Source organism: Larus michahellis, chromosome 9, assembly GCF_964199755.1.
Source record: "Larus michahellis chromosome 9, bLarMic1.1, whole genome shotgun sequence".
Classification (NCBI taxonomy): Eukaryota; Metazoa; Chordata; class Aves; order Charadriiformes; family Laridae; genus Larus; species Larus michahellis.
Genome location: NC_133904.1, coordinates 23,465,140 through 23,484,200, shown reverse-complemented (window position 1 = coordinate 23,484,200; position 19,061 = coordinate 23,465,140). Strand labels below are relative to the sequence as shown.

Sequence of the window (19,061 nt, the reverse complement as noted above, 5' to 3'; positions counted from 1 at the left end):
CAGACCACCAGCAGTTGGGATGCAATCTGTCTATACCTTCCCTCGACAGGGAGCCTGAAATGGTCTAACGTACCACCAGTAGAGAGAGGAGCCTGTCCAGGCAGGTTAGAACTTGGTTTGCCAGTGGTTGCACTGACCTGGTTTCCTTCTAGAGGAAAGTCGTACTTATAAATCTCCAACTGAATCTGTACCATATTATCTTCCCAATGGTGTCTTCAGCCATTGCTGCAATGAATTTCCACTGCAGAACAATTTATATCTTTGATCACCTCAGTGGTGCTATGAAAACAACAATACATTTTCTAGGTTCAGGGTGTAAATGTTCTTCCTTTGGACCTTGAAAAATAGGGAATAAGCTTTCCTACAGGTAGTACCCTCAAAAATTTCACTGCTTTTACAGCTTGTTACAGGGGAATTCTCCATGAGCTAGTAATAGCTGCATCCAGGCAAGTGAGAAAATATTACTAATGCTGCTTTTAGTCAGAAATGGGATATGTGCTCTATTGGCCTCCATCCTCCAAATTTAGTGCCAGAACAAACAAAGTCTCTTGTGACTATCTCTGTTTCTGTGTGTGCATTCCCCAAAGGGGGAAATGAAATCTTGTTTATTTTTACCTTTCTGGGAAGATTGGGTTCTAAGTAGAGCTTTAAGATACGGTTTAATCTGTTAGGATGATATCTGCAGGCAGGAAGGCGGCGGGAGTTGAGGAGAATGGTCAATTGACTACTTTGTGCAGAATTCACCACGACTTTTCTTAATTCTTGTGACACGTTTATGTTTCAGCATTATTGGAAATCAAGTGCAGGAACACATTGTTTCTGTGTGATACAGTATGTCTGCGGACCAAGGACTAGGTGTAAGTCTTCCAATACATTTGCATTTATCGAGTGACAGATTACACATAAAACTCTTGAAAATGCTTGTGCAGTTTCTGTTAAGCACACTGCAGGGTTAGGTAGTAGATGTTGACTTTACAGATTAGATGTCCAGAACTCTCATTATCCCAGGAGATGTGCAAGCCAGGCAGCACTGCTGTAGCCTCCATGAACTCCTCTGTCCTGACATGTCTCAGACTGTAATGAAATGACACCCCGCAAGGTTTGCTCAGTCTCCATGAAAATGATCTCAGTGATACCGCTTGCTGTGTAGTTCACGTACTGGGTATGGCGTTTGGGGGAACTTGAGTGAAAGATAGCACTATCTAGTGGTTAGAGTGCTGTTGTCCTAGCCAAGTTACTTCAATTCTATCATCAGCTTCCCTAGCTGAGTGAAAGTTAAATACACTTCTGAGATGGGGTGTCAGCAGCTCTTTGTGATAAGGCTCCATATTTTTTTTACATGCTTGAACAATACTTTTCTTAATGTGGTTTTGGTTCATGACTGGTGGACTTCAGTGCAAAGATAATACAAAGTACTTGGTGTTGCTGAGACAGAAAAGCAGGAAACAGAACAGAGTTGTTCCAGCAAAGTCACAGAACATCAGGACTGTCTGCCTTGGCTGAGTCACAAAGCCTGTTTTAAACTGACTAGATGGAGGCCATAGAAATGTCTCTGTCTTGATAAATCTAGTTTTTGTGGGACAATCACCACCAGTTTCTTTGTGGCTCTTCTAGCAGCTCCAGTAGGCAATGCTGAGTGTCCCAGCTATCCAGAAGAGCCCCAGAGAGGAGATTTCCTTGGAGATCCTGGCATGTGTGCACTCCCTGCAGAGGCCAAAGCCCACACGAGGCGAAGGCTTTGCCATTTCTCAGCTAATACTTAATGAAAAAGACAACTCCCCTGGTAATGAGCTCACATTTTTGAGCAGAGCTGGTGAGAAGTGCAAGGTCCAAGGCTTTTATAGTCATGGCAATAAAAGCCCAGGTGCATCCTGGGGGGCTGCCCGCCACGGTGCTGTCTGTGGTCCGCTATGACTGTACTGTCAGCAGGGGCTGTGCCAACAGCTACCAAACTCCATGTTTATTCAGAGCATTGAGCTGTTTCATAGTTCAAACAAGCACGATCCCTGGTAGGTTACCTTCAGCATAAGGTCTACTTTACTAGTTCTCGGTTCTTTTGAATTCTCCTGTAAACATCTCTGTCGCGCAAATCTTCATCTCTTTAAAAAGCCTGACAGCAGAGTGGGTGTATTGTAGGTACTATCAAAGAACTAATAATTTAAGCTAACACATATTGATATAATGTGTTGTGTTTTGTAAGTTAAAGAAAGGGCGTAATTCACAATGTACTATAATTGGTTAAATGCATCGGTGCCTCAGATGTGTTGTTTGCAAATTGTCAAGTATTATAGCTGGAATAAAAATATCGCTAAGTAATGTGTATATTTATATTTTTACAATGGAAAAGAAAGGAAATTTCCCCTTTGCTGCTACTGATCAAATTACAGTATATAACATGACTGGAAACCTCTTCTGAAGCTAGGCAACCATATTTTGTGGGAAGTAGTACTACCTCTGAATAAGTTACTTAAGTCTTTAGTATCTCATACTCTATCTATTTGTAATATAGGCTGATAATACCCTCTTAATTTTATCTGTTGGGATTTAATTAATGTATGGATATTACTTTGAAAAATGCAAGGTGTTGATTATTGTTTAATAATGTAGTGTCAGATTTAAAAGCTGATGATAGAGAAGCAATAAAAAGCTGGCATGCTACCTTGCTTGGACTGCAAATGCCATTTTAAAGTATTACATAAGCAATAGCTTTCTTACTTTTCCACCCAACAAAATCCATGTAATTATATTTTAAGGTAATAATTTGAGCATGTGTGTTAAACTCGAAACACAGTATGGAATTGTGCACTGTTCAGAGGGGATCAGGTGAGCGATTATGTAGATTGGAGGTAATCTAAGTGAAAGGCTAAATGCAGACCTTAGAAAATAGCTTGCCTCAAGTAAAACTGACAGTTGAATTCAATGAAAATTTTGTTCAAAGACAACATGTGAGTTTTAAGAAATCTAGATGCAAAGTGCTCCAATCACACACCTCGTTTGTAGCGAAGGCTGTACTGTGAGATAGCCCTATTTGGACACCTGCTTATGTAAGTACTTCAAATTCATCAACTTTTGCTCCCGATAGGAAAGTTAATCACAGGTAGAACTGGATCCCATTTTAGGAACTCACTTGTACCACTTAGTCTCTGATACCCAGCTGAGGCATCACGATGACTACAGCATCTAAGTTCAGAAGAAAGATGAATAGCTCAGGCTACCAGCTGTACAGGGCTCCCAGCCCTGCCTACTTACTGTCACCATGAGGAGATAGTGGGAACATCTTCCTTAGACCCATAGGTGCAGGTAATCTGGAGATCACCCTTAATTGTGTATCTATCTCCACTGTTTATTTTCTATGTGTTTGCACGGTGAAGTTGAATTTGGTGCAGTCCATATTCTGTAACAGCCAGGGACAACCCTGGCTGCATGAGAAGCAGCCAGTGCTGCCGAAGCAGGCAGCCAGGGAATTCGAGAGGAGGCTGGGACACAGCAGAGCTCTTTTCCTCCTGCTGTCGTAATGCATGGCTAATTATCAGTGTTCTGAGGGGTTTTATTCAGGATGGCAGAGGATACGTGTTATTTGCATAGATTGGTCAGAAGGAATTAAAACTGTTTGTCTTATTCTTTAGCTAGGCCCCCCTAATCATTTCCCATCATATAGCACTGGGAATATTTTTGTAAGTCATTTGACTCTTTTTTTTGGGTAGGTATTCATTTCAAAGAGGTTTTCAAGTGCACAGGTATTTGAATAACTCCCTATAAATAAATGAATTCTTCTAGCGAGTGGATTCTCGGACTCAGTAGTTGGTTAAGTGTCCTTTAGTGTGTTTAGGAGCAGGGAATCACCATGTTCCTCCTATTATCTCTGTAATTAATGCAAAGTTTGTAACTCTCCAGTAGAAATGCGCCTACTCATATCAGGGAGAAGTAATGCTTCCAAAGGCAGGGAAGGATCTTTTCCTGCTTTTTCTCTTTCTCTCTCCTCTGTGTTCAGATACCCATTTGAATGGCTGTTTTCTGGAGTAAACTTTCCTCCCACCGTTGCTGCTCCAGCCGCACTGACATCCACTAATGCTCTTTACAAAAGATGATTTCTATTTCTAGCCCGACCAGCAGTCCTGGGAATTAAAGTGCGACCTCTTTCCTGTCAGGATAGTTGCTGGTGAGCACAGCAGTGTCTAATTCAACACGCAATCCAGAGAGGGGGAAGGGAGCTGCCACTCTGCAGAAACGGGCAGATTTTCATCAGCTCTTTAAAGGAATAATGTCGCAATTCCTCACCATGCAAAGTTGAGGATGGAGATGTCATTTGTGACTCAGTAGGTGGCACTCTGTTTCTTGAGTCAGCACCGAGCCGGTGCTCCTGCCTGGGCTTGGTAGAGCAATTGGATTTGTCTTTGGTTTTGGTTTTAGCAAGATGTGTTCATTAAAGAGCTGTTCTTGTAAGGTTAGGAAGGTTGGCCACGGTGTCTGAGCTAAATTTCATTGCTGGTGAGAATATCCTGGCTCCCTGGCATTTCCAGTTAGATGCATTTTTATTTTTTGCTTCCTTTCTGTGCACTTGCAGGCAGCGCCTCAGTTCAACCCAGAGCTAGCCACGGTTCAGCAGAGGCTGAAAACGTCCAAAAATCTTTGTTAATTTAGAGGTGAAGTTGTTCGAGTCTATTTTTTCTTGACAGTGCCAACACTACAGAGCAAGAACAGTAGTAAAGGCCACAAATGTGCCCCACTCAGGGGCAGGCTTTGAATGCCAGACAGACAAAGTGATGCTGACCGGGCTAACCTCTGCAGTTCACTGTTTTCTCTCCAATTGGTCACAATCCTTCCTGAGCTCATGCACTGTGATTGGTTATACTGCATCACGGAGTAGTTTTGAAAAATCAAGGTTTATTGAATTTAAAAAATGACATCCGAAAGCAATATTCCTAGCCTGCTGTTACATTATGCACTAGACAGAACGGAAAGATGATCTAACTTCCTGGTCAAAACCCACAAACTAATACCTACAAAGTATACATGCTATCAAATCAGCAGACTGAGACCCACAATGCTTAAAGAGCGTATATGCTTGAAGTGTCTTTGCCACACTAATTCTCCAGTGCATACTGTTACAACTAAATAATATATTAGGAATTAAAAGATCGGAGGTAGCGGTGCATGTTAAAATGTGATTTTCAGATCTAAGAAGCAGGCATAGAGTAGGATGTAGTACAAAAACCAAGTATGTTTGAACAAGACATCTTGTTTACATGGTGCTGGCTGTTCCCTGTGCTGTGAGCTGTTCGGTCGCACTGAGTCAGCTATAATAAACAATGCATTCATATGTATTAATTTTTTATGTAGGCTTTTAAAGACAGGAAGTGAAGTGAGAAGAAGACAGGATATCAGAAGAAGATGTCCATGAGACGTGTCTCTGTTAAACTCTTTTTCAAGCGATATGAACAGCTTCAGATCTTGTTAGACTCAAAAATTAAATTCAGGTCTTAGCCCTTATTTAACCTCAGACTTCCATGGATAAATCCCATTCTCTTGATTTTGCCATGCGACTTCTCTCTTTGCAAGACAGGGATAATAATACTGTCTGCTTCTCATGGGTGCAGCAGAGCCAATTTCATCACTGTCAGCTCTGTGGAATCCCTGGGTGAAATGAACAACAGAAATACAGAAAACATGCGTTATTAATAGCTGGTTCTTGCCTTTACATACATCACATGCACCGTTAGTCATTCTGGCCAATAATTTACAGGGAGTGAAAAGATGTTCCTCGGTGTAAATACAAAATGACACATGGATGATATTAGACCTCTGAGGTGTTGCGGTCCCTGAGAGGCTATTCAGTCTCGATCCAGTGATGCCACCCTGGCCAGATCATACTTCATATGTGGGTAAAATTAAAATGTGCAGGAGCTGTGGAATCTTAATAGTTAAATTTTAACTTCTAGGCAGTTTACATAGTAAAGGAGGTGGATTTCCTGGGCTGGAATTGTTATGCAGACCAAATTCTTGGTGCTTTTCAGCTTTTTCTACCTCCTTCACAGAGTCCAAAGGTTATCTCCTCCTTGACACCTTGGATACCCTTTTATTAGCAGGGGTGCATTGGAAACGAAAGTTTACCTTCTGTGTTTTGTAAGTGATGGCTTTAAAGGTCAGAGCTGAGGGGAGCCTGTGACAATAATCTCGAGTCACTAGTACACCCTTGAGGAGAACTGTGGTTTAAGAAACACATGGCAATGAATTTTAGCACTTCATCTTTGCTTGTCCACATTGCAAACGATGATTCTCTGTAGACGATTCAGCAGTAATAGCAGACTGGGACTGCACAGCATGTGTCAAGCGAGTTTGAAGATCTTAGAACTGGAATAGCAAGAAATGCTGTAAACTGGGATGCAGGACAGCTGGCTGTGGTAGGACCAGGCTTGAGTATAAGAGAGTGGGGTAGCAAAAAATGCTACAGCCAGGCAGAAAGCATTTTACTGGGGTTGTGTGCGTGGAAAACATCTTAAACTGTGAGCCATCCTAGCCACTGTTGTCATTGTCCCCAGTTCCTGCTAAGGACTGAAATCCCCAGCCAGCGTAGAAATAAGGGGCAGAAAAATCCAAAGATGTCTGAAGAAAGCCACTTATTTTTATATGTCTGCATGTCTGGCCATGTCTGTCTCATGCCATTAATTTGAAACTTGGGAAAAATAATTTTCTTTGCGCATATCTCCTTTTGTATCCCCCAAGGCAAATTAAAGATGGCTGTGAGGTTATTTATTTTCGGTAATAATGTAGACACTGCTTCCAGACTTCCTGCTATTGTGTGATTATTTAGATTAATTGACTAGGAAAGCTGCAGCATCATCTCAGGCCCTTAATAAGGAAGACCGCAACATGGATTTATACAGTATTAATGCATATTACTGTGTGACATGGCCTTGCTCTTAGAAGCATATGGCCAAATCTCATTGCTGAGTGTCTACCCACACCAACTGTACTTTTATACTAAGTGAAGGATTGCATGCCACCTTGCCTGCAGGGGCATGGCACCTTGAGAGCAAGAAAGAGATAGCTGATGACATTTTTAGAAACCTTGTTAGTGGACAACTTTGCTCATACTGAAGTCAGCTCCCATCAACCTCTGCTGAATGTTTCTGACAATTACTGGTGTGCTGCTGGTTTGTGACCCTGTCTCTACATGTGTAATAGTTGGAACCTTAAATATGCTTTTAGGTGCTTTAAAGTGTCATGTTCTTAATAGGGAGAGAGAATCTATACAGAGAAAGCTTTTAAGGCATATTCTGCCCTTTTTGTTTTCCTGCTGAGAGTTTAACAATTCGGTGTAGTTGCCTCACTGCAGCAATACTGCTCTGCAGCAGCTCAGCCTGGTCCAAGGCCCAGGCTTGAGCTGAACAACTCTTACCAAAGCTAGATTTTGAGGATCTTTGAGGTAATCTGTTTCTCCTAGAACATTTCAGTGATTTTTACTGTAATCTGTCAGACAGATAGAGAAGCAGCATGTGCGTGTCCTTCAGCAAACCCAACAGTTTCCTTCGTTACGTCATTTGTAAATCCGGAGTCACTCTGTTGACTTCACTGCTATTGACATGATTGGTTTAAAGGAAGGCTCAATTCTCTCCCTTGTGTTAAGTTGCTGTCGCCTTTTTATGGTCTAGGGACTTTGGCTTCTTTTGTACTCAAATAATAATAGAAACACCATACTAATTTGTGTGACTGACTGGAAGAGCCACTGTGGTTTTCCAAATGTTGCATCCTCAGGTTTTAGCGACGAAACCTGATTATTGGTTTGTTCTGTGTACTTTGCTCATTTGCTGTCACAGGTGCATCTTAATACAAGTTATTTATGATATCTCACAATATTATAGTAGCCGCCCTGTAGTACACAATGTACAGTTGATGAAATCTTGGCAATGTGAAATCACAGTACATTGACATCTCTCACATGTGAAGCATTTGGCAGGGACTGGAGCACCACTGTGTTGGGCAGTGAGGCTTCTTCTTGAGACTCCTCAACAAAGTATGAGACCCAAAAAAGTTTTTAGTCCTCACTCTGGGTGAGATGTGGCGACACTGTGTGACTCTATATATTTTACACTAATACCTGGGGAAAATCTTAAAAATCCCAACCAAATAAATTAGGAAATGTACTCAGACTGTGTGTGCTTTCAAAACCAAAAAGTGAACATTATTGTAAGGCCCACTAGAGTGAAGATAACCTTCTTGGAGACTGTGCTTCATGGAACAGTAGTTAAATGTTGTCGTTTCTTACTTTAGAAATGAGACAGGTATTTGTAGCCATGTGACTCTGAGCTTTATCTGTCAATTCTATACAACACAGGAATCTATAGAGAGTGGACGGAACTCCTAAAGTCTGGGCTCAGCATAAGCTTGGCTCAGCAAGAAATCGAAAGTGAACATGTAGATCATAGCACAGTCACCACTTCCATCCTGATCCCAATGCTGTCAGTGCTACCTACTTCTAAAGAAGGATCAGGCAGTAGGAGCAAGCCTGATGATTTTAACCCCAAATTGCTTTATTGGCCTATGAACTCTGCAGTCTTCCAAATATTTGTGTTCTCTCTCTCTTTACCTAACACTCATAGTAAGTGCAAGTATGTCAGTCTCTTCTTGGGTGGCTCTAAAGTCCCAGTTGAAGTTTTCAAGTGGGCATGTCCAGCCATGTACTCAATTCCTTTCTGAACCCTCTAAACCAGAAGATGAGTGTTCCTATGATATTAAGTACTTAATTAGCACCTTGTGCACTCTGAGTATGTCAGGCAGACTAGCAGAGCATAGAGAATGAGTGACAGTAGAGATGCATAAAGCACCTTAGTTCTGTTGACCTGGGTTCCCTGATCTCCCGCTCTATAGCTCATCTCACATGTCTCTGTCTTGCTGTCCAGGTTTTATTGGGATTTGACCATGCTGCTCCTGATGGTAGGGAACCTGATCATCATCCCTGTGGGCATCACTTTCTTCAAGGATGAAAACACTACCCCGTGGATTGTCTTCAATGTGGTTTCAGACACGTTCTTCCTTATCGACCTTGTCCTCAACTTCCGAACAGGCATTGTGGTGGAGGACAACACAGAGATCATCCTAGACCCACAGAGGATCAAGATGAAATACCTGAAGAGCTGGTTTGTGGTGGATTTTATCTCCTCCATCCCTGTGGACTATATCTTCCTGATTGTTGAAACCCGCATTGATTCTGAGGTGTACAAGACAGCCCGGGCTCTGCGCATCGTGCGCTTCACTAAGATCCTCAGCCTCCTGCGGCTGCTGCGGCTCTCCCGGCTCATCCGCTATATTCATCAGTGGGAGGAGGTGAGCAGAGGCTGTGATGCACTTGCATCCTAAATCTTTTCTCCACTTATGCTGGCATTATGCAAAAGTGCTTTCTTTGACCACCCATTCTCCTTCTTTATGCCAGTGTGAATGCTAAAGAACTGTGTCTTGAGTCTAATGCTTTGCTTTTAGCAGGTTCCTGAGAGGGCCTTCAGCATATTGTTACTTAGTCACTTGACACTGTACTATTTATCTGCTTCACGATCATAACATATATAATCTGTGGAGATGATGTGTGGGCTGGGAGGAGAGTAAGTACAGGTGGACCCCCTGCAGGAAGTGTGTAGTTACAGAGCTGCCTGGGAAGGTGTCATTAGCCACGCAACGGAGTCTTGCCCTCTGAGAGCCCCAAAAGGTCCAGAAACAGCTCAGAGGAAAGGTCTAGAGCCAGTTGATACGCCGAACCTGTGGCATTTGCTTACCCGAGCGTCTTCTTCTTTTACATGCTTATCTCTTGAATTAATGTCTTGGTGATGTATTTATAACCTTCTTGCTTTCTAAATTCTCTGACACTATGTTAGTGGAAGGAAGTGTAGAGTGTACACTCTACACTAGAGTGTAGAGGAAGAGGAAGGAAAAGCAATCTGCAAACAAATAGGGTCTGTGCAAAGAGGAAATAAAGGCCTGGTGAACAGCAAGAGCCCTACTACCCCTGGCCCCCCGCTGTTCCCAGGGGAGTTCCAATACACAGGGTGAGTGTCAGGCCTAATGGGAGTGAAGCCACAACCTTACAAGTAGCTTGAAGATTAGTTATTTTTTCCTGTCTCTGTGCTCTCCAAAGCAGAAAGAAAGCTCCCTGCAGCTTTCTCCACATGTCAGGAGCATATTTTCAGGACAAGGAAAGCTGGTCAAGGCAATTTCATCTCCCTCCCCATACTTTCTCCTCTGCGTTGGAGCAGAGCCCGATGCAGAGCATGATCTAATGCAGAGTGTGCTCCTGGGAATGTGAAGGGAAAGCAGCCATGCAAGTCATGGCTAGATTGCACTGAGCTGTCAGAACACTAATTCATGGTAGAGCTGAACCGTTTCCACCTCCCAGCATCACAGACTCAGAGGGAGAGCATTGGTGTATACTTTACAAATTTCAGGCTTCATCTTTGTGGTGGTAAAATTTGCAAATGCTTCACTTACAGCGGAGTGTAATGCCTTGTTGAGGTTTGGGATGACATTGTGCCACATGCTGTATGAATGTATAGGGAGAGACGACTACAGCCCTGAAGAATTCACTACTAGGTTGTTTTGCTTCATAGTGCGGGCAGGCAGGAAGTGCATAGAGAGATGGAGATAAATAAAGCCGAAGTGTCTTTCCCGGTGTGACTCAGTAAGTCAGAGACTGAGCAGAGCAATGAAATATCTCCAGGTCTGTTGTCCTGTCCCTTGGTTGCAGTACTTCTCTGTCCTCTGATCCCAGAACGCTCAGGAAAGGCAAGTTGGTGGCTTCAGCTGTTGTCAAAGTAGCTCCTTCCTACAGATTTACATGTAGCCACAGCTGTGCAGGGCTCCGTGCTTGCTTCTCTCTGCTCCTTGCCTTCCTTTCCATAACATGGTTGAAGAGGAATTAAGTATATTTGATATTGATTGTACTGAATTTGTTTTAAAAAATAATGAAATGAAAGCAAATCAGCACCCTTTTCCTGTATGCTTCTCATACAGTTCCATTGAGCAGCCATTTCTAGTTTCAGTCTGGTAATAAAAATCGGTGGGGTGTTTTGCCCTTTTGCTGGCTGTCATGGGTACCATGGGCAGCCCAGCCAGGTGCTCTCCGGATCCCCCTGAAGAACAGACTCCCTGGAGCGATGCAGTGCTGCAAGTGGAAGGGACAGATGGTGTTGGATTGCAGTTTGAGACTGCAATGCAGACTCTGTTATGCATTGCAGAGCCCAGCAGAGCAAACATGATAGTCTTTTTTTCAAACAGGGCTCAACCCAAGCAGCAGTTTCTCGATATAGTATGATACTAGGAGGTTTTCCACCTTCTGGAATGGGTGAGGGAAGCAGAGAGAAGGGGCAAGCCCTTGTCATTGGTGCAGTGCATGCTACAAAGCAGCAAGGAGATTGGGAAGAGAAGCGCTGCTTCATCTTTGCGTGGGAGTAAACGGTTGTGCGCCCTGGAACCACACTGACGGTTCTTTCTTCCTCTGAAGTGCCTACAGATGATCCATCTCTGAAAGGTCACATTAATCTTTCCTCACTGCACAGATCAGCAGTGGGGATCTGGAAGTGTAAATTCCTGTAGGATTGGAGCAGTGTTGGACTAGATTTACTCTGGGTGTACACGAGGGGCAGGCTGCGGTGCAGAGTTAAAGAAAGAGGAGGACTGTTGGGAGAGGGAGTTGCTGAAGAATTCTGGTCTCCTGTGCTCCCCTACACTATCCCACTCTATGTCTAATCTGCTGGGTAGTATCCTTCTCTCGTAGGCTCTTTGCATATGACCAGATAAGCTAAAAAAGAGTTGTGAGTAGGGCACACTGGTCCACTGGAGAAGAGTAGGTGTGTGAACTAGAGGAATGTGTGCAGGGCAGTGTGAGGCAGAGTTAAGAGAGGTGGATGCACTTGTTGGAGAGGGAGCGTGCTGCGGTGTGTCTGGATGGAGCATCCAGGCTCACCTGTACTGAGCTTTTGCAGGGACTTTTGATGAAGCAATTGCTGCTGCCATGGGAAACTTAGCTCCTTGCTTATAACTAGTGCTGAGACTCTGGGTCCTGTATGAGGAGGAGAGGGGGCTCCAGTATACACAGAGATGTTAATCTACTTACTCTGCCTCCTAAATGAACATTACATCTGTGCGTTAGCATAATTCCGAGTAAGTACAGGCGTAAGTGGTCACTTCCTGAGTTCACAGTGATCCTCTCCGTTTCTTCCCCTGCACTTGTCCATGCTCTGCATGAATTTATCACTCACCCTGCAGTGAGGAGAGAGCAGCCTTCTCTAAGGCTGCAATGCTGTAAAACAGCCAGCCACTCATCAGTTCCAGATCAATGCTAGTCATGAGTCTGTGGGCTCAAGAGCCAGTGGTTTGAAGTGCCTGCACCATTCTGGCTCAGCAGCAGACTACTCTGACATCCTCCCCCAGACCTGAAATGAGTGCTTTGGGGGACTACAGCTGGGCAAACACCCTAAAGAAAAAAGAAAAAAGAAGGGAAAAAAAAAAAGAAACACAACCTAATGCACTCATGTTCACTGGAGTACAAAAATAAGCTTAATTCCAAATGTAGCAGTTTCATTTGCATTATCCATTTTGCATGAGTGGTCCAACAAATGAATTTACCAGTAGGGCAGAATATAAATAGAGTCTTTTTGAAGTGTCTGCCATACCTACCCTGCAGTGGGAAGCTTGATTGCAATGTGGGAAGGCATACTTGCACTGGCTCAAGCCTAGCTGGCCTGAATATCATTAGAAACTTCAGTGTCTGGTAGTTGCCAAGTCTATAAGCAGAGATCCAGGAGGGCTGGCATGGCCTGCACCTGGAGCTCTACTGATGGGGTTAGAACGAACATGGGTACTCAGTCATGCCTTGGTCATACGCCGGGAAGCTCTCATCATCTCGGCCTTTGAACTACTCCAACAGTTCGTCGCGGTATCTGGGTTGGTCTGTGGTTCTTGACCATGTGAACATGGAGGCACATTGTCGCTCACAGGGTCAGGGAGTTGGGCCTTCACACTGTTGTCTCTGAGAAACTGTTCAGAGAAAGCAGACTCTGAACACTAACATCCTACAAACCTTATCCCAAGGTCACCCAGCAGAGAGAATAAAAGCAGAATAATACCACGTAACCCATATGCCAAATCAAACCAAGCCAATACAGTTCAGATTGTGACTGTTAAACAAAAAACACTCTTTAGGTATTCATAGGCAAAAATGATTGATTTTTTTTTTTTTCTAAGAGCAATTTGCTGAGCTTTCCCTACTTTATGCACAGCATCTACCCCCTGTGTTTGGTGCCAGGATGCAGTAACCTATATTTAAGATCAAACTATTTTGACTTACAAGTAAGAAACATTTATTGGGACAACAGTAAATTCCAATTCCTATAAATTGGTTTCCAAATAGCACATAGGCTTAGATAATGAAAACATTTTTATTTCAGAATCTGTGTGAGGGATTATGATGGGAAGGAAGGGAACCAACGGCTTTTAATACATACCGCAATGAAAAGATTATAATGAGAGAATTTTATCAGATTTTTGTCAGAAAAAAAATTATAGTTTTCAATTTTGGCAGCTGAAACCAGAAGAAAAGGGAAATTTGGTGATTTTCTAACCATTACATCAATGAAAACTTGAAAACTTTCCTGAATGCTGTTCTTTATTCCCTTGAGTTTCCATATTACATAGAAGTTTTAGAATGGAGGGAATGCATTTTGTCAGGTGGGTTACTGGCCACAGATGACATCATCTGAAAAATGACATCGCTTTAAGAAGATTCAGAGATATTTAGAAAACTGATTCAAAAGCTAGAGGGCTTATGTGTAAGGACTGCGAGAGAGCTTCCAAAGACTATGAGAATATGTCTCCCAATTGATTTTCGTTTTGATTTGAACAGCTAATTCCCTTAGTTTCTTCTGACCTATTTGTAGCCTTCCTTACATTAAATTAAAATAATGTGGCTCATGGGCTGGGGGATGTAATGTTAGGCCAAATCCATAACTGGATCCTGAGAAGGGAGGAGCTGGGCAAAATGGTTGTTCTCAAGTAGCACAGCAGGGTCCCATTCCATGAGCAGTTCCAAATAGCTTAGCAGATTTTTTATCGATATGATTTGCAATTCTGTCATGTTAAATAGCAAGGCAGACCCATGAGAGTAACTCATTAAAACCTCTGGCCACCCTTGAGTAAAATCAGACTCAACAAACACTGGTAATATGGCAGGGAGGGGGAGAATGGGCTGGATTTCTTCCTAAATTTGCATTACCTCATTTCTGAAGGCAGCGTTATCAACCATTTGTCTTTAATGTCATTACAGGAGCTTATTAGAACCGTAATGCAAGTTACAGCAATTTGCATTCTCACTGCACAAAGTGACCCAAAACTCAAGCATCTTTTCCTTTTAGAGAAAATCTCAGCTGCACTGAAATCGATGGCAAAAAACTCTTGTTAACATATTAGAAGAAGGTCCTTCGAGATTTTACCACAGCCATTTGCACTGAACTATTCTCACTCATGCAGCACAATATCCTTGCAGAGGGAGGACAGACAACGGAAGGAAACAGATTTTCTCCATTCCTGTACAGACATTGAGTTTTCCCTTATTTGCCCATGGGCAGCTAGTGATCCATCCCCTTCCCTGTGCCGTGTTACCTATCAGGAGAATGAAACCTAAAAAAAGTATTTTGGTGGAGCTTGTCTTCAGCAGGAAGTTCTAATGCTATAATGCAAATTAAGCTTTCTACCTGGGCAATGAGAATACAATTTCAAAGAGAATATTGTAAAAAATGGGTTCTAATGAATTATAAGGAGCCGGGCAAATATTTGAATAGCTGCACAGCTACAGAGGTTGCCATAAAAAGGAAAAAGCCTTTTATTTTTTTTTTACAGTCACCTTCTGGCAGTGCTTAATGTGTCTTCTGTCAACAGGATGGTATGATAGGGGGAATAGATGGCTTGAGGGCTTGGGATTAGGGCACACAGCCATTTGTCTCTAGGTCAGTAGTTCACATCCAGCTTGTAGCAAGTGAAAGTCATTTGCCATCTCATGGATGTTTTTTCTCTGATCTGTTTTTAGTAGACAGGTGCCTGTGTGACAAAATCATCTAGGGGACTGGCCCTGGTAAGCCTCAGGCTCCCTGTAGCAGCAGCAATGGGGTTAAATTCCCCCACGTGTCTGAAGCTAATTCTCCACTGACCAGGGTGTAAGACATGTTAATAAGAGGGTCTTGCCTGAGCCCAGTCTCTGGTTCTCTGTGTCACAAGGGCCGTCAGTCTGGGCTTTTATGCTGGAGTGGAATTATAAAGGTTTTCAAAAGAGATAGGCTGATCTCCTAATGATCTCTAATCACTGTGATAGCTGGTTGCTGCTCCAGCCTTTCATTTTCTTTTTCCCCTCAGACTCCTCCCAGCATACTCCTTACACGTCCCTTCACTGGACGCTGTGGTAATTTTGCCTTTCTCTTGGGGAGCTCACGTCTCCTTATGTCTCTGCCAGCACCAGCTGCCTGCAGCTCAATGCCCATATCTTGCCAGCTGCCTGTCATTTTTCTTCAGGCCATTGTTTCTGGAGGGGGGTTTCTGGCAGGCTTTATTACTGCTCTTGTGTTACAATAACAGAGGGTCCTCAAAGGAGAAGTGCTGGAGCCTGGCATGAGGAGATTCCTCCTGCAATCAGTGTCATTTTCTAAGATTTAATACCATGGAGGCTTCGCAGTTTATTGATGAGGCATGCTCCACCTGCAGCGATGGAGGGACCCTGGGCCCTCAGCATATTGACATTGCTGTCATATAGATAGCATCACAGCATGCTTATGGAGGGTGTTGTGACCTACATCAAGTACATCTGTAACAAGGAGAGGGGTCTGGAGAACCCTGTGCTCTGACTGCAAAGCTTATGGAAAACTTCTGGGAGCCTTTTAAAGCACAGAAAAGTCCTGTGAGCTCAGGAACCAGCAGGGGCAGTGCCCAGTTCCCTTAGATGAACAGAGATTCACACCTCAGTAGAGCTGTGCCCCATAGAAAAAGCACTGTGAAGGCCAGCCTGAAAGGTCTGCACCCTCCGTGAGGCTGGACCTGAGCACCTCAGGTTGCGTTTGTGCACGTACAGCCTGCACAGTGCTCTTCAGAGCCAGGGCTGAGCCTTGTGTCAATACATCATACGGTGGATATATGATGTACGTCTATACAGTGCTGATGTTAGGAAGAGCCAACCAGCTTTGGAAGCCATTCAGAGGGAGATTCCTGTTACAATTTGGGTTGCTGATCCAATGACGATCGTGGTTTTGTCCTTTAGCAGTATGGGAATCATGTTCTGCCAAACTTTAAGGCCAGTGTGTCTAAGGTACATTAGCCTTGGCAAGTGGTAGCAAATTAATTGCTGTTCTTGTTGAAGCGTCTTCCAGGAAGGCACTATTGATTGCATTCATATCAAGTGAAAAACTTTAATGAGGTAGCTGAAGAGAACAAGATTTCCTTTCCTCACTTTTTGTATTTAGCAAGACAGGGTTGGAAAGGAACGTGCCAAATCTGTAAGTTGTGTGAATGAAGCAGGAGCTTGGCCCAGCTATGACCACAAAAAAAAAAAAATCAAGTTCCTTAGTGAGGGAGGAAGAAGAGGGGATTTGGGGGTGTAAGGAGGAGCACAGCAGCATGGACTTGCTTTTCGCCAAGAGAGATGAAGTCAGTTACTTCAACTCCCCACAGAGTATCTGCATGTGCTCTGGGCCAGTCACTGGGCAAGGGGAAGTGCCAGATGGGGACCTGAACAGCTGCTCCTGCTGGAGTTGGAGTGAAAGGGACAGCAAAGCTCTACTAACAGGAGAAGAAAAATACCTCGCTCAATGGCATAATTAAGGGTTTAGATTCTGGAAAAGAATCTGCATCTGAGCAGCTCTTTAGATTTTGCTTTGCTTGTCTACCCCCTGGAAGCTGATGGGCATTCTGAGGCACTACTGAACACCAGAGGAATCCAAAGTAGTGGGTACCTACCTAATCCATTTTGCTGTAGCAAGTAGATAGGGCTGGTAGGAGAGAACAGCCAATTATCAGTACACCTCCCTGTCTGTAGACACAACACCCTGTGGCAAGTGCTGTTGTGTTGTGGAGCCAAAGGCAGAGCAGAAGCCTGAATCCCTCTCCCAGACAGAGCTCACTAGGATGGAGTGCAGTGTTCAGACCTCAGGCTCTAGAACCACCGCTAGATAATGCTGTGAGCTGAAGAATTCATATGCGTTGCCATGCAAACAAGGTAGCCGAAGGCAAGCTCTTGCCTTTCAAAGGTGCTGTGCACTGAGGAAGGGGGATAGAGCAATGTCAGCCATGCAGAAAGGTCAGGACCCACCCTGCCGGCAGGGCTGTACGAGAGCTTAGCTGTCTGGAAAGGCCTGACCCTGGCCAGGCTGGCTGGGGAAAGAAGCAGTGCTCTTCGACAGGGCAGCAAAACCCCAGGCCAAGCTTTGGCTCGGAGCAATTCTCACTTCCACTCTAGAGAACAAGTAACCAGCTGCAGTGCAAGACTGCAAGACACCATGTGTGGGGCACCAGAGATGGAAAGCCCCAGCCCTGAGAACATGTTTGTTTTTCACCCTGTTTTCTTCTTGCCAGAAATATACTAATGCAACACAAAACAGCCTTACTTTCCCCACTACTTTGAGGTGAAAGGAAGAAGCCTTTCTTGCGAAGGACAAGCTTCACTCCTGAGCAAGGAACAGAGAGGTGTGAACATTTAATGGGCAAGAGCCTTATTGATGAAGTTATTTTCTGAGCACCGCTGTGAAAAGAGCTGTTTCGAAGACAGTTTCAGGACATGCAATTATCCAGTTTGCCAGCTTAATGCATTCAACTTAACCTCATTTTTATGAAGCAGAAATCAATGTGGTAACTTTTTCAGAGCGGAGAGATGACATTTTATTCTTGCTTTTCTCATAAGGATGCATATTTTTAAGCTTCCTCTTCTACTTTAACTCCTCCCTCTCCCAGTTTTGATCAGGCAGGAATACCCCAAGGGCTAGAGGAAAGGGTGAGGCAATTTCCACATTCCCAGAGTCACATCAGAATGGAAAATATTTCTGAATTCTCTTTGCAGTACATGAAAAAATTTTCCTTATTGCCCTCTTGGAAGAGGACTTGGAAGTACATCTATGACTTCAAGAACTTTTTAATTCATTTCATTCCAGCACCACTTCACCAGGGGAGAATTCTCATGTGTTGTTGACAGTGCTGATCTTCGCCCCAGTTTTGCGTTCCAAGGAACGCGTGTCCCCTGTTCTCTGCTCTTCCAGCGTCTGTCACCTTCTCTACTCCCACATGGTCAGGGATATTTTGGTAACTTTTCCTGCCTTGTGTCTTCTCCCCTTCCTAAGCAAGAAGTCCTGCAGAACAGCAGCTGCCAGAGCTGTGAGCTGGATAATGTTTGTCCAGAAGTTCCTCAATAAGAGGGTGCCATGAAATTGAAGAGAGCAGGGTAATTGCCCTGCTTTTCATTAACATGCCACCTCTCCTAACCCTCGCACTTCCTGAAGTGCAACCGCACCACATATATGGTATTTTACTCTAGTGACACATGCAAAATCCTTGCAGACTAAGGATAAAACTTTACAGTAAAAATGTTAAGCCCAGGCTTACTGTGCTGCCACCTTCCGCGTTGTGATTCTCTTATGTTCAAGAAAGTAAGTGCTTTAGTTTTTTGATTCTTTCGGGTAAATGTGATTTGTAGCTCTTTCTCCCTCCCTCCGATCAGTGCCCCGTGTGGGTTTTTTATTATAAAAGTTGACAAAACCCTTTCATTGGTGCCCCTTATTTCAAGCTTTTGTAGTGGATTGATGCCACAACAGTCCCAAAGAGCAGAGCAGCCCAAGCCCGCCCCAGGGCTCCCTGAGCAGCGCAGCGCGTGACTCAGCAGTGGATGCACTGCAGCATCGGAGGGACGGATGGTGGCAGCCAGCCACACGCTGGGCAGTGCTGAGCTGGGTCAGCTGCAGAGGAGCCTGGACCATGCAGCATTCCCAGTTCTCACCTCGGTGGTTCTCTACATGATCAGGTTGGTCAAGGACAGAATGCAAGGTTATATG

The 19,061-nt window shown here is 43.9% G+C and overlaps 1 protein-coding gene across 1 annotated transcript in view; it reads left to right on the top strand.

Moving 5' to 3' along the window:
* Positions 1–19,061, top strand: part of HCN4 (hyperpolarization activated cyclic nucleotide gated potassium channel 4) — a 104,159-nt gene that overhangs the window by 20,994 nt on the left and 64,104 nt on the right. Inside the window, exon 2 of the mRNA XM_074601481.1 lies at positions 8,901–9,324. Within this exon, the coding sequence (XP_074457582.1) occupies positions 8,901–9,324 (424 nt within the window). The remainder of the gene's footprint in view (positions 1–8,900; positions 9,325–19,061) is intronic.